The following is a 16,363-nucleotide window of genomic DNA, read 5'->3' on the forward strand; positions in this document are numbered from 1 at the left end:
TTTTATTCTTATTTTGGTCTGTATACTATAAAATAAAGACAAATTTCCTGCTTGATTGACAAATCTTCTGCTTCATCTGGCTCCTGCCTGTGGCAGTGCCTAAAACTAGATGTTATGGTTGAATTTTCTCTTTGACCAACAAAGACCAGGCTTCCCCTCCTGCTTGGCACAACTAAAAATGCAGACAAACTATCTTAAACAATGATTTTCAGATATTGAGCATCAGGCAACAGAGGGTGGAGGGAAAGGAAACAAACAAAGCAAGGCCTGCAATTCTCCTGGCTCTTTGGGGGGGGGGCGGTGTTCAGGCAGCAGCACAGAGCAGGGAGACCCAGATTCTCAGGTGAGCAGTAGCTGGGTTCCAAGGCTAGAGTTTGTGGGGCAAATTGGAGAGGACAGAGCTGCAGAGAGGGAAGGGAGGAGAGATCTTTGCACACAGGGAAAGCACCTTGCAGATTCTCAAAGGCTTCCACCTTGAGCTGTCTGCTGAATACTGAGCATATCTCATAGGTAAGAAAACTATACAGCAATGAAGGGAAAAGATCCACAATGCAAAATGATTGCAGAAAAAAAAATCCTTGGTGGTCACACAGAACAAGAATAACCTATGTTCCAATCAGAGTGATAACAGAACAGGTAGAGCACTCATCAGGGTGGTGAAACTAGTGAGGAAGTATTAGCCCTAAAAACGCTGCCCCAAGCTGGACTGACAAGGCGGAATGTGAGCTTCAAAAATACGGAAATATCTGTAAGTAATTTAACCATGTCACTGAACACAGATACTTGAAAGTATCTGTATGAATACAAAACTACACAGCACTTAAGAAAATCAAGTTCACAATGGGAGAATTAAATAAATACAAATCCAGACCTGTACAAAGATATGAAACTGTGACCAGTGGTGAGAATAAAAATCTATCAAGAAGAATAGACCAAAAATGACATCGAATTAGTAGGCAAGAAATTAAAAGCTTCTAAACCTATTTTCAGTAAGATCAAGAAGGAAGAGGAAAGACTGGACATGATGAATAAGACACTGTTAAGATGATGTGGAAAAAATGGCTGATGATCTTCAAATCCAATGAAAACTATAACTCCACAAACCCAAATCTCAGCAAACTCAAGAACAAAAGGCATGAAGGGCGCTGATCCAGAAGTTCAGGGACAGTGCCCAAGACCGGCATGCACACACACACACACACACACACACACACACACACACACACACACGAATAAAATAATAAAAAGCAGAAGTCAATTAAACAGAAAACAATAGAGACAAATTAGTAAGACTCTGTTAAAAAGCAAGTTAATTTTGTTTTAAATTAAAAATTGAGAAATCTTTTTTGTTGTAGTTGTTGGTGGTGGTGGGGCTTGAACTCAGGGCCTGGGTGCTGTCTGAGCTCTTTTGCTCAAGGTTAGTGTTCTACCACTTTGAACCTCAGAGTCTTACAGATTTTCCTGCCCAGGGTTGGCTTTGAACTGCCATCCTCAGATCTCAGCCTCCTGAGTAGCTAGGATTATAGGCATGAGCCACCAGAGCCTAGCTGAGAAATCTCTTATCAGACAGATGAGAAAAAAAATTAAGTCACATATGACCAAGATCAAGAATTAAAGAGGTGACATGATTATGATTCTACAAATACTAAAAGTATAACAGATATATTAGCAACAACTTCATGTTAATGAAATTGGCTATTTTGATGAAATGGACAAATTACCAACGCTCACTCAAGAATAAACAAATACTTGAACAGCCCTCTATTTATTTCAAAATTAAATCTGTTTATGCATATATGTATGTAGTCTATCAACAATACTGGGGTTTGAACTCGTGGCCTTGTGCAGGAGTTCAACCACCTGAGTCACAACCTCTTGTAATTTGAAAATCATTCTGCCATAAGAATTCTGTGATCAGATAGCTCCACTAATGAATTCTACCAAATATTTGAGGGTAAGACAATTTTATACAAACCTTTTCAATGTAAGAGGGATATTTCCCAACTCACTCTATGAGGTCATCATTACCCTAGTACCAAAACCAAATATTACCAAAAAAAGAGAGAAAATTACAGTTCAATATTCATGAACACAAAGTAAGAACATTCTAAAGAAAACCAGCAAGTTGAATTTAGTAAGATATAAAAAGGGTAAAACACTATGGCCAAATATGGTATACATGTTGGTTTACCATTCAAAAGTCAAACAACAAAGCTCACATATTAACAATCAACAAAGTCAAATGACCTTCTTGGTGGGTTTATAAAAAATATTTGACAAACCTTATAAAACATACCTGGGGGAAAATGTCCTAGCACAACAGGAATGAAACAGAAGCTTTCTCAATCTGATAAAAGTCATCTATGGAAAACTATCAGGTAACATTTGCAGTAAAGGATGTAAAACTAAATGTTTTCATCCTAAGACCAGAAACAAACCAAGGTTTCTCACCACTCCTATCCAGTGGTACATGAGGATAAATTTGACAGCAGTATGATACAACAGTTTTGGAAACTAAAAAGTAGCTCTGAGAATAAAGAAAGCAGAAATAAATGGAGAGATACAGTATGTCTACAGGTCAGAAAACTCCATATTGTTAAGATAGCAATTTTCCTCAGCATTAAGCTTCATTGCAATAACGACAAAATTCCTAGCAGTTTTTTTTTATAGAAATTGACACAGTGATTTACAATTTATTTAGAAATCATCAGGTGTAGTGGTTCACATTTGTAATCCCAGCAATCAAGAGACAAAGCAGAGGATCACAAGTTCAAGGCTAGCCTGGGATACATGGTCAGACCCTGTCTCTGAAAAACAAAAAAAATCTAGATATGCAAAGGCTGTAAAAGCCAAAAAACTTTATGAATTTAAATTTCACTGATTTTGAAGTATTTCATAAAGCTATAGTAATTTCAATGGTGTAGTAAGTAGAATAAAATTTAGAATCTAGCTATAAAACCATACAACTATAATTAATTGATTTTTACAAAAGTGTAAAGGCAATTTGATGAAGGAAGAACAATATTTTTAACATTGATATAGGAATAATTGTATATCTATATGCACACAAAAACTCTCAAGCTATATCTTTTTTTTTTTTTTTGATTGTGGGGCCTGAACTCTGGGCCTGGGCGCTGTCCCTGAGCCCTTCAGCTCAAGGCTAGAGCTCTACCACTTCAGCCACAGCGCCACTTCCGGCTTTTTATGCTTATGTAGTGCTAAAGGAATCGAATCCAGGGCCTCAGGCATGCAAGGCAAGCACTCTACCACTGAGCCACCTTCCCAGCCCTCAAGCTATATCTTATACCATATAGAAAAGTTAACTTAAAATGGATCATAGACTTAAAAACTCAGAAGAAAACATAGATAACACCTAGAAGAAAGCACAAAAATGCTGAGTATTAGGACACTAAGACAGCACTAGGAAAGTTGAGGCAGGAGGGCTGTGAATCTGAGGCTAGCCTAGACAACACAGTAAGATTAAAAAATACAACATCAAAATTATCAATAGGGCTAGGAAGGTGGCTCAGTGGTAGAGCGCTTGCCTTGCATGCCTGAGGCCCTGGATTCCATTCCTCAGCACCACATAGCAAAAAGCCGGAAGTGGCGCTGTGGCTCAAGTGGTAGAGCGCTAGCCTTGAGCTGAAGAGCTGAGGGACAGCACCCAGGCCCAGAGTTCAGGCCCCACAACTGGACCCCCCCCCAAAAAAAACAAAATGATCAATAAAATTGATAAATGATTTTCATAAAATCAAGAACTTCTACCCTTCTCTAAGTACTGCTGGGATAATAATGGAAAGACAACACAAAGAAAAAAGCATTTCCAGATCATGTGTCTGGCAAAAGATTTTGTCAAAATTCACCTATAAGGAAAATCTCCAAATTTAATAAGAAAAAACCCAATTCAAGGAAAAAAACGAGGAAATTGACAGACAGTTCACCAAACAGGTGTATAGTCAGAAAATAAGGAAACAAAATGATGCTTAATATCACTAATCAACAGGGAAACACAATTTAAAACTGTATGATCCATTACACATTTGTTAAATATGAAAGATTGGCTATACTGTATGATATATGCATGTATGAAAATGTCAGAATGAAACTCAGTATTGGGTACAATTAATGCAGACTAATAAAAATTGACAGTATCAATTGCTCTCACATAGGTGTGGAGAAACTGAATTGTTCATACAATGCCAGTGTCAATGAAACAGAGCACAATCATTATGGAAAATAGTTTGCCAATTCCTTAAAAAGTTAAATAGTACCAATGCATAGACCAAATTTCTAGGTATTTACTCAATAGACACAAAAGCGAACACATACATAAAGATTTATATATAACTTCATAGCAGCTTTATTCATAATAGCCCTGAACTAGAAATATTTCTGATAGCCATTAATTGATGAGCTAATAAAATGTAGACTATCCATATAATAGAATACTGTGCAAAATTTTAAAAAGATCAACTGATATATGTAATGACATGAATTAATTTCAAAACTATGATAATGTAAGAAACAAGGCAGGAAAACTTAGGCATGGTATGCATCTAGTTACAGAAAATTCTAAAAAGTGAAAACTAAGCAGTTCAATAACTGCTCGGGACAGGAAGAGGTAAAGAAAAGAAGAAGTTGGCATAAGGAAATGTTTGGAGGTGAAAGACAGGTTCACTCACTTGATTGCCATGATGACTTCATGAAAGTAATATATGTCAGACTGTATAACTTATATGACCAATTAACATACATAAATTATACCTTGAAAGAGCTGTAAAAAAGTAAAATCAGTATTGTCAGCCAGCTGCTAACTATATAGTTTCTTCTGCAGTGCAGACTTTTGCTATACTTTTGTGCCTCTCCTACTGGTACCAATTACCTTGCACCATCCTGATAAAAGTCAAGTGTTCACTGAAAATGGGCTGCTATTTTCAACAGAGTGTGAGTTGACATGGTAATTTCTTTAACTAAGTGTGGAGTTACCCCAAGAAGTGAAATACCAACTTATAAAATTGATGCAAATAGATGCCTGGGGGGGAGGAGCTGATGACAGTGTGGAAGACAAGAGACTCTGTAGAACTGGTAGGCACAGAAGGAAAGGCTCGAGAAGAGAAAGGCAAAGTAACCAAAGAGCTAAAACTAGTGGGATGACAGGAAGCAAAGCAGAAGCAGGAAGAGCTAGAAAGACAAAGGCAGTGGGAGACAAAGCTCTCCTTTACGCTTCAATTCGCTACTACCCTAGTGTGTTTCCGATGTCCCTTATAGAGGACAAGAGCCTGAATTATTTTCACATACTTCATGCTGATTTAAAAGAATACTTTAGGAAGAGAGAGAACACCAGCCTTGAGTGAAAAACTGAGACCACGAGGCCCTGAGTTTAAGGCTCAGTGTCATACATAAAAACAAACAAATAAAAATAAATAAATACATTTTGAACTAGATTATCTTAAATAAAAGCACCAAATACCAGATGAAACAATTGCAGACTATTTCCCTTACTTTTCCAGGTATCTTCTGCAGAGTGAGTTACCACCAACCAATTTCTCTTACCACAAGCACATTTTCAGGTCACTGCTTCCCAGTGACACCTACATTCCTGTGTTCTATGCTGTCATCATCTGCCATGGTCGAGTCGGTCATAAGGGCACACACAGCAAGAGCAGAAATAACACAATACCCATTTGGAAGAAAGTTTGTTATATAGAATCTTCCACTTGAGGACTGAATTCACTTTAATTTTCTATTCAGAATACACAGACAAAATAAATCCACATTGGCTCTTAGCAGTACAAATTAGTCTATAATAATTGTAAGGTTTTCCTACCTTGACAAAAATGGTTGAATTGCATTCTTGTAATGCCTCCATTAAACTAATCACATGGAGACACACCATTTCTACCATCTGAAACAACAAACACGAAAGTCAGTTCCAGGCTCAGTGATGCTGACATGTTGCACTCCTCATAGCCGCTGAGGGCTGATCCTAGGAGGTCCATCTGCACAATGTCAGAGAAGACTATGGGGAGTGGGGACTTCTCCTCTAAACCTAAAACCAGAAACGGAACTCTTTCAGGCTCTCTGGGTTTCGTAATTTGTCCTCCTTTCATCATCAATCAGCTCAGGGCTGCCAAGCAAACTTGGGCGTGACTCATGTCAAGTGATAAACGGCTTGCTTTCCTTCATCCTCAACCTTAACCTTTTGGGCTTAGTTACTACCACCTTGGTCCCGCCTCTACTGCTTTTTCATAGGACATGGGTGTTTCACATACTGCCTCTGTCTGAGATTTTATCCCTTATAGAACAAGGCAGCCATGCTCAAAAGAGTCCAAATGTACAATGATTGGAAATCCCTAAGGTTGGATTTTAAACACTCTAGGGAGATTTAATGGCTTATATGATCTAACAGCACTTTCAGAGCAAAATTAATTAAAATTCACCTGAAACATCTGTAAGAAATTCACTTACAACATATTTATCTTTAACATTTGGATATCAATAACAATTTAAAGGAGATCATTGTTGGTATAAGACTATCTCCAAAGCAGCCAGGACTATTTATGAGCCCTAAAATTTTCATATAAACTTCCTTTTGGAATCAAAACATCTCTCTAAAAGACAGCAACATCTGCTTCACTAAAGCAAGTGCTCCTCTAGTGCTGGGATTGTGACTGGAGTAAGAGGGATTCACACCAGGGGGGGACAGGGGAAATGGGAGGGGGGCGCGGAGGGAGGAGAGAACACTTCACTAAAGGAAATAAAGACTCCCTTCCTAATTAGAGTTCAAAGAAAATATTTCTGAGATGAATAGCCAATCAATTCAAACCTCACACTCTGGGAGTAGCATTATCCAAAAAGAAATGCACTCATTACCTGACTTACGTAACTGTAATCCCTCTATATATCACCTTTATCATAACAATAAAAATAATTTAAAAATTACTCACACTCCAAATACCTTCCAGGGCATATTCGATTCTCACTGGTGTGCTCTAGGTTCCTGATTCCTTACAGATAAGAACTCCACAAATGTGCCCCAGTAACTACAGCCCTGGCTGCTGCCCACTCTGCTGAGAGTCCTCCTCCAAGTAGCAATCAAACGGAGGACTCGTAAATTGTTTATCCCTCTGCCTCCAGCTGGCAGTCCAAGTTCCTTCAATGAAGTGGGCTCAGGCTAACTGTTCCCCAGATGTTTTTCAGTGGTTTGAAATAGCCTCTTTCTTGGCTAGCCATCAACATTAAAACAATTTTGACAACTAGGGAGCAGTTGGAAGAATGTTTACAGAGTAACATAAAAAGGCATGGTTTTTTTCAGAACTTAAGCCTTGAGTAGGATGCATTCTGAAATCAATGTGTTCTCAACCTACCACAGAGAAGAGGATCTAATAGCTGAAGTTTTTGAAAATTGTATTGTGATCTAAACATGAGAAGGATCTCCCTTCTAAATCTTTGATCTTATAGCACCAAACCACTCCAAGGTAGCAATTTCATATAAGTTCATTTGGCACTAGGCAGAAAAAAAAATGCTTGCTTTGTACATGTTTTAGGATATTCAAATATTTATGTTCAAAAGATCATGCTTTGATTCATGTATAGACTGTAGAATGGTTACACCAAGCTACTTAACATATACATTACCTTTTTCCTTTTTGATAAAATACTAAAAATGTTACTCTTTGCAAGTTTCAAGTATTCTGGTAACTACAGTCACCTTTCTAGCACCATTATGCGCAGCAGATCTTCTGAACTGTTGTCTGTTTTGTTTTCAACCAAAATTTTGAGCAAGTAGAATAGCTTATAACATGATCACTGATTTAGACAAGTCTTTACAACTTAGATAACAAAGAACAGGCAGGATGAGCAGCCACGAGTGGCTGGGACATTTATTGTGAGATTCTGTTCCCTAGAACTCCATGAACTCACCACTTTGTTGTGTGCCATTAGCTGAAGGATGCTGGGTGTCACTCTACTCCAAAACTCCAGTGCTGTGAGGATAGCTGTGAAGCTGAACTCATTCTGGTTTTGGACATTCGTAGCCACAGCACTTTGTTCACAGTACACCGTCCAGAGCTGGGCAAAGATGAATGCGTGGAACAGGGAGCACATGTGGAGCACAGAGGTCTGGAAAGGAGGACGACAGGGCACTGTTGCATGCTGCCAGGCTGTGGCCTTGCCCAGGTGCACGGTCAAAGCAAAGAGGAGTTATCTCAATTATAAGCTCTGGGATCATCACGAATAAAAAGATCTGCTCTTCTGTCGGTGTGAGTGTGCCCGGGGAACAAAGCATCTTTTCCAAGAGAGGGTGCCTTAACTTGCAGGGCAAATCTACCCACTTTCCCTTGCTCTTTTATGAAACTGACATTTCTGTCCCTAAACTAGTAGGAGGAATCATCATTCTACCACACTCTCAGATGTTTCCTCGTCTGTACAGTGGGGTGGACAGCAGCCTCTGCAGAGAAGTGGAGTTAGGAACAGATGAAGTGACACAGAGCAGAAGTGGCAGCAGTGAGCAGACTCGGAGCGCAACTGAGTGAGCCCTGCCAGCATGCTGGGGACCATGGCGAGGCTTCACACATGCCCTGCATAACCCCTAGTCATCTCCTCGTCCACATTACAGATGAAAAACTAGCACTCTGAGAGGGGTTTAAAGAACTTTCTCAAGTTCACAAGACTACAAATATTGCTGCTTGGAGTCAGTCAGAGATCTGGGTTGAAATGGCAGGAACTGCCTCTGCTTGACTTTTTGCAAACGTCAATCAGGTCATTGAGCGCTCTGTTTTATCACACAGTAGACTTGCTGTGGCCTACATCTCAGCAGGCTCAAACCCACAAGGACCTCCCAGGACTTTGCTAAGTTCAGGGAAAAGCCCTTGGTTCCCTGTACATCAGGTTAGTGGCGTCTGGTTTGCATGTACAGATTCGTGGTCGATGCCTACCTGAGGTTTACTTCGTTCTCTTAAGCATATCATCCATCACTACAAGTTTCAGAGTTCATCTGTGTAGGTTGTTCCAGAGTGTGCTTTACTGAGCTCTTTTCTAGCCTTGCATTCGTGTTGTATTTCTATGTATCCCCAGAGGTTTGATTTGAAAAGATACAGTGTAAGAAGAATTAGAGTGCTATTTCCCTCCATTTCATCCTTGGTTCTAGAAACTGGTCATAAAATTCTCCTGTATTCTTAGCCTTTTGTTTCTCATTGTTTGGAGACAGAAATGCCAGGGAAAACCAGCACTGGCTTGCCCCATAATTTATCTTCATAAAAGTAAGCAATTTAGGAGGAGAAAAGACAGTCTGGGAATATAAACAACTTTAAATAAAGCATTAGCCCAAAGTTGCTTTTCTAACATTTACAGGAGGGCAAGCGATAAGATACATTTACTTCTCAGAAGAAACGTAATTGGTTGATAAGAGCTTCCATTAGCAATTTCCATGCATATAAATATGGTTCCAATCTTGCAGAAATCACTTACCTTTGATTGCTCTGGAAATCCAATCAGGATGACAATGAGATGGTCTGCAATATGAGAACCTGCATCCAGAGGTATGGGGAGGCAAGGAGAGGAGGCATTGGGACACACCGCATTATGTGTGAGGGAACCCAGAAGCAGCCAGGACAGCAAACGGATGTGTGAGACACACTCGATGAATTCTTTCGGTCTAGTTGGGAGGAAGGAAGAATTAGAGATGATTTTTATAGATTCTGTTTCATTGAGTGCCCACAGAATGCTTATTGAAGGGAGGGATTAACAAAGTAAAAGCAGTCTTGAAGGCAATTATGTTGTGAAACACCAAGGCACAGTGTCAACCAGATTATCTATCTCTTTCTCTTATTTTCAGCTCTAATCCTGGATCTCAGCTTCTTGAGCAAGGAGCAGCCATTGGTGACACAAGCTGCAGAATCGCTCTTCAATAATCTGGTCACCTCTCTAACTGGCTTCTGTTTCTGAATCCTTTCCTTTTTTCTTGTCAGAAAGCACCTGACGTCCTCTAGAGGGATGGGAATAGAGAGCAGACATACACCCAGCCACACATTTCCCTGTTCCTAACAATTTTACCCTGCTGCTCTCCTTGCCTATAATTCCAATCCCTTCCTTTACAGGAAGGATGCCAAGCAAAGCAGCAGGTTCTAGCTTGCTCAGAGTTCCCATGGAACTCTGTGTGTCCCCTTCTTCTTCAGCCCCTGTAGAGCCCTGATCAGGGACCTGCACCTCCTTGTGCTCCATTTCATCCCTACTGTGGCTTTTGTTCCAGCTACCTATTACATGGCTTGAACCCACAGGTAACATGATGTGATCGGTTCATACCTAGTGATTAGATGAAATCCCGAGTTAAAACTTTATAAATTTTCATTGCCTATGAGGATTATTGGGATGTTCGCATGTAAAGGAGCAATTTCCTTTTCAGGCAGGATATCACAAAGTGGTCAGGGTCAGCAAGTGAATACAGGGATGGGCCCTGACTTTAGTCTTCCTAACCAATCCTATTTCACACGCAGAAATCTTCAGTACATTCATGTGAGGACTGGGCCTCAGGAAACTCAGGCTTGCTGTGGTCTTATTTATCCTCATCCCAGAAGTCTTACCCTTGCTGCATGGCAGAAGGAGGGTGATAGAGCCACGGCAGGTAGCGGATCACAGCTTTGTTATCCCGGTGGTTGCCCCTGGAGATTTCCATAGCTGCAATCTGAGCCAGGCCAACTTTCAGATGTCCACCAAAGGTATCTTCATGCAGAGGTTGGGAGCACGTTTTCATGTGGCTCTGTAAAACCAAGCATTACTTTGTCACTCGGGCGTCTACCTGGAGGTGAGGAGTCTATCCCTCCGATCAGCACGCCAAGCACACACCTAGTGAAGCTTCACTGGCTTCCAGTAGTACTGAGGAACATTCCTTAGCATGGTTTATCGAGCCCTAGTGACTGACCACTGCAGCCTCTTCTTCATCCATCTGAGCTCCAGTCACACTGGTTCTATACTACGTCCCTTCCCTCCCCCCTTTCCTCTACCTGAAATGCTCCTCTTGCCTCTCTTCCCCAAATCATTTAAATTTTATGTCAAGTGTCACTTTCTCAGGAAGCCTTGCCTGAGCTTCCTGGCTGGGTCCGTGCCACTGACTTACCTATTCTCTGTAGCAACTGTGAAAATCACAATTTTACTTCATTAAATTTGTCCTCCTAGTGGACTATAATTTGTTTCATGGCAGTACTGAGTTTGAACAAAGGGCTCTGTGCTTGCTAGGCAGGTGTTTTACCATTTGAGCCACACCTCCAGTCTTAAACTGTAAATTAAATGAGGGCAGCTACTCTAGCTGTTTTGCTCATCACTGCAATCCAATGCTGAAAACAGTGCCAGGCTGTACTGGTACTCGGTATAGATTTGCTGAATTCATTTTGAAAGCTTTCTTTGTTCAGGGATTTGAGGCCTAGGTTCTACATCTCTTTCTGTCCCCATCGGCCACGTGGCCTTTGATAAGCCACTTGCCACTGATCTTTCTGGCTAGTTTCCTAATATGTAAAACCAGATAGTTGTACTATATTTATGGCACCCAATATTTTCACCATTATGGATATTGTTAATATTTTTCAAAGCATCTGAAAACAAGTTCCAAAGTTTGGTAATAACTATTTCCTTTTATGCATCAGTCATTTAAGCAAGGGTAACCAGATTCAGTGATCAGAAACCAGTATGTAACCAACGATAGAAATGACTAGACTGAGACAAGGTGAGAAATGATCGGCTTAAGTTTTTGTTGTTGTTGTTTTTTCCTCTGCTGCACCTCGGAAACACCCTGATTAACTGAGAAGGGTCTAAAAGTTGATCTCAGAGAAGAAACAATCATTTTAGCTGCTGAACTCTGGGATCACTGAGCTCTTTGTTTATCAGAGGGGAATCATTTAGTGTCAGATTGAGATTTGACTGTTCTTCAGCTTGAATTCTCATCTGCCTCTGTCCAAGGCTCTCTCAAATCTCTCGCAACATTAATCTTTTCATTCTCTAGTCAAGTCATGCAGAAGTAGACTTACACCAGCAATCCATTCCACCACCACCCCAAAAATAGTGATCAAGTACAACTTCGGTGGGATTCTGTCCATATGCAAATTAAACTTTGTTCTTTGCTTCTTCTTCAAATATTTTCTTTTTTTTTTTTTTGGTCCGGTCATGGGGCCTGAACTCTGGGCCTGGGCGCTGTCCCTTATCTCTTCAGCTCAAGGCTATCGCTCTACCACTTGAGCCCAGGGCCACTTCCAGCTTTTTTCTTTTTGCTTATGTGGTGCTGAGGAATCGAACCCAGGGCCTCAGGCATGCAAGCACTCTACCACTGAGCCACCTTCCCAGCCCCCTCAAATATTTTCTTAAAGGAGATAGTTTAAACTCAGATAAAATGAGAAATGGCTTACAATGGGTTAAGGTTTAGGAAAATCTCTTTGCCAATGTTATCTTATTTCAACCTTGTAAAATAAGGCAAGGGAGGTGTCAGTCAAATGAGGAAATCAAAACTCAATGTCCTCAAATAACTCTGTGGCACAGTAAAAAGGAATGGATTGGGAATCACAACAGTTTCAGATTCAGTTCTGACTACCATTTAGCAGTAGATTTTGACCAAAGCCTCTCTGTCTACATTTGTAAAATGGAGGTAATAGATATCACAATAAGGACATTGTAAAAACAGAACAAATAGCCAAAAAAGGATGTGAACAAAGCTGATACCATTTGGCCTTCCTTTCCTTTCTTCATTCCTTTTATGCAGAATTGGATCTCATTTCTTCAGACTTAAATCATGGGTTTGTTTAATCAACAGCATCCCAGCTACCTACCCAAGTAGAAGTGAATTCCCATATGGTCCGCTTAATTCTCTAAAAACCTGAGATGAGCATGTGGAAGCCATCTTACCTTCAGTTTGGTTAGTGTGTGCATGTCAGCCATGAAATCCAGCACTTCGCTGATATACTGCCTCATGCACTCCATCGCCGCTGTCCCACACTGAAACACAAGAACACAGCTGGTACACTGTTTACAGAGGAGTTATTCTATTTCCTGCATTTCCTACTCACTCTACTACTCTCAGCATAGTTTGTGATTATCTGTTTGTAGTCTGGACAAAAATTGTTATGATGTTTGTGGTAGAGGACAAAGAAACAAGAGAGGCCTGTAGGAGACTGAGTTAAATGCTATTTCTACTGGGTCACTAAAGTGATTTTTGTTTGCCTGTTTTTAAACTGGTTTATACACAAAGATTCAGCCTAGCTAATGTTATTATCACCCCAAACCACTGCAGCCCTCTGGGAAAGTCTAACATTCCCATAACTATGCACTACCAAATACTGCCATCAGAATCTTAAATCTCATTATACACACACATACACACATGTGTGTGCATCTTTATACATGAGACACATTGTTGTTACTGAGTCAAAAATTCTTATGTTGGAGTCAAGACACAGCTTCACTCTATATACACACGAGGCACACTATTAAGTAGATAGATGAATTCTAGTCCGGTGTTCACTAGGAATAAATGAAAGACAGAAACCAATAATCTTCTTTACATAACTTTTAGTATATTGGGAAGATTTTAATAGGAAATAAAAAAGCACGCTTCTGTTTAAAGTTACTAAATGGCACGAAGATGCTCTCTCAGGGTAATGCGGAGAATTTGGGATCAGAAGCAAAGCAAAGGAAAATAAATTGACAGGCTGCGTGAGAGAACCCACACACCAGGCTGGATATAATGTGGATCAAAAGCAGGCAGTCTTTGAAGTCATGTGAACACTATGCTAAAGGCCTCTGTGGACCTTTTTAGGAAATCTGGAACATTATATACTTAACTAGCTCACCCAGTGGCTCTCATTTTCCCATATTCATGTAAATCTGCACAGCACTGAGCTACATCGCCTCCTCTCTCTTCTAGAATGTTACGCCTGTCAGCTCTTCTGACACGATAACAAACAGTAAAATAAGGTCGCTGGCAGTCTGTCAGAGTGTTTTCCAAGCATTTCATACATTCTAAGGTTTCCTTCTTTTAATTTAAATCAAGTGAAGGAATTATAAAAGGTTATTGTTTTCCTGCTTTTGCAATATGAATCCTTCAGTGCAAAAAAAAAAGTATTTCCCCTGATTTATTCCATTTTCTCTGACCTTTCACACAGCATTCAAATAGAAGCACAGATTCAGTTCTTGAATTTCTTAAAAGGGATTTGTTTCTTTCATCAGCAATATTTTATACCAGCTCAACTAGGCAAATGTCAGAACATAATTACTAGGAGCGTTATTCAATATTTGCTTTTTGAGCACGATTTTCAAGAAATAAGAACAAAAATTACATAGTTACTTCGCTCTAGAGATAATGTCTACATCCAATAAAAAAAAAAACCCTTATGGTCAGGAGAAACTATGTTGTGGTCAGGGGACTATCAAGGGACTATCTACATTTATCAAACAAGGCACAAAATTTCCAATCCCTCCCTTTGTGAACTTTTTAAACCATAGTTACAACCTTAGATGTGTTTGAAAAATCATGAAGAGTCAAGCTCCATTGGTTTCAGAATATTTATATTTGTTTCAGTAGGAAAAATGATAATAAGGAGTTCAAAATCTACACTAACCTCAAACACATGAAATAAATAATATCCAATTCTTCAAAATGTATCTGACTTTGGTATTGTATTTCTTATAGAAATAATACACACTTGTGGAAAATTTGGGAAATACAAGTTACTAAAAAGGAACTCAGCCTTCTGAGTAGCTAAGATTATAGGTGTGAGCTGCCAGCACCTGTCTACTTACTGATTTTGATAAACCTTTTATATAGAAGGAGTATTACTACTTTTTAGCAATCACACAGGTAGAAAATACTGAGCTCTAAAGAACTGATCAATGAAGAAACAGTGAGTGTGCTAGAACTTTTCTTCTCCAAGCACACAGTGGATAGGTAACTAGGTTCCAGCCAATGGGATATAAGAAGATATAAGAAGAACCAAGTACTTCTAGCCCTGACTCAGAAAAGTTGTCCATGTACCTTACTCACTTCTGTTTCCCAACCTGTCCATTGACCCAAAGGGATGCATGTGCTGGAAGGAACCCAACCCTATATGCATCTATGTGGCGCCTCCCCTTCCCCTGCTAATCAGGTTACCACGTGAACCCATTTGAACAAAGTTCTTTTGCATTAAGTTGCTGAGAGCTGGAATTCTATCTCAGAGTGTCTTGTATACTACTACCAAGAACCCTTTCAAAATCACAATCTAGTCATCCTACCCTCGGAAATCTGTCATACAGAAACAGTCTCAAGTATGGATAAGGATTTAAGAACAACATTTTCATTGTGTATTAATTACAATTCCAGAATATGAGGAACAGAATATCCAACTGTAAGTCATACATGTGAGTATCATTCTTAATAAATCACATTTAGCCAGCACCTGCTGTAATATACTTTACATGTGTTTTCACAGTCAGTCCTAACCCTGTATAATTTATAGCATCTTTTTACCGTCTTAAATGAAACAAATAATCATACAATCAAATAAGCATAGGCTCAATAATTTTCCTATCATCACACAGCTAATGACGATAGGTCTCAAACCCTGATGTGAGTCTAAAGCCTACATTCTTATGTCCAATTCCATGAAACAGAAAAATAAAGACAATTAATTTGGTCAGGACTTACTCCGGGTACACAGGCTATCATCTGCTTGCTCAGGATTGTTGACTCAGCTAGTTTGGTTCCAGCATCTGCACAAATAAACTAATAAAAAATTGAAAGGGTAATTATTTTAAGAGCACTTGGACAGTAAAAAGTAACTTATAATTTCATTAACATAGCTTAAATTCATTAGTGTTTACTTTTGGGATAGACTGGTCTAAATACACAAGATTCCCTAGTCATAATCGTTCATTCCTATCAGCCCAGAACCAGCTGAACATGCCCATTCTTACTTTGCCCAGAAATGTAAGTGGTAAGGAAATGGTACATTCAATCAAAGAAAACAGAAAAGGTATCAGTATTGTCTGAGTTATTCTAGGGTCATTCCATTCATTGTGAAGCACTTCTTGACAGTTTCCTGTTGGCCCAGATTGTTAGATTTTCATGAATTCTATCATTATAGCATATACTCAGAGTCAAAACAGAAAAACAATCATCCTTAGAGTGAGCACTCTAACTAAAAGTGTTTCTTCCCTTCATGATGCTCCATGTCTTGCCTTTCCCCTCCCACTTCATTCATGTGCATCATCTGTGCTAAGGTAAGCCCTTAGGTAAGGTAAGGTAAACTCCTGCTCCCTGCGCTGGTGGGAATTCTCACACACTTCCACTGTCACGGTCAGTACATTAGACTGAGTGACCCAGAAATCTGTTTCACAACCTGTAACA

At 39.6% G+C, this 16,363-nt stretch overlaps 1 protein-coding gene across 3 annotated transcripts in view; it reads right to left on the reverse strand.

Annotated features, from left to right (window-relative positions):
• Positions 1-16,363, reverse strand: part of Unc79 (unc-79 homolog (C. elegans)) — a 236,360-nt gene that overhangs the window by 3,841 nt on the left and 216,156 nt on the right. For all 3 annotated transcript variants that reach the window (XM_013014130.1, XM_013014112.1, XM_013014121.1), the window contains 6 exons: positions 15,662-15,739; positions 12,886-12,975; positions 10,581-10,756; positions 9,469-9,655; positions 7,924-8,121; positions 5,828-5,905 (listed from right to left, as the gene is read on the reverse strand). In XM_013014130.1, the coding sequence (XP_012869584.1) occupies positions 5,828-5,905; positions 7,924-8,121; positions 9,469-9,655; positions 10,581-10,756; positions 12,886-12,975; positions 15,662-15,739 (807 nt within the window). The remainder of the gene's footprint in view (positions 1-5,827; positions 5,906-7,923; positions 8,122-9,468; positions 9,656-10,580; positions 10,757-12,885; positions 12,976-15,661; positions 15,740-16,363) is intronic.

Source organism: Dipodomys ordii, unplaced genomic scaffold (assembly GCF_000151885.1).
Source record: "Dipodomys ordii isolate 6190 unplaced genomic scaffold, Dord_2.0 Scaffold2, whole genome shotgun sequence".
NCBI classification, from domain to species: Eukaryota; Metazoa; Chordata; class Mammalia; order Rodentia; family Heteromyidae; genus Dipodomys; species Dipodomys ordii.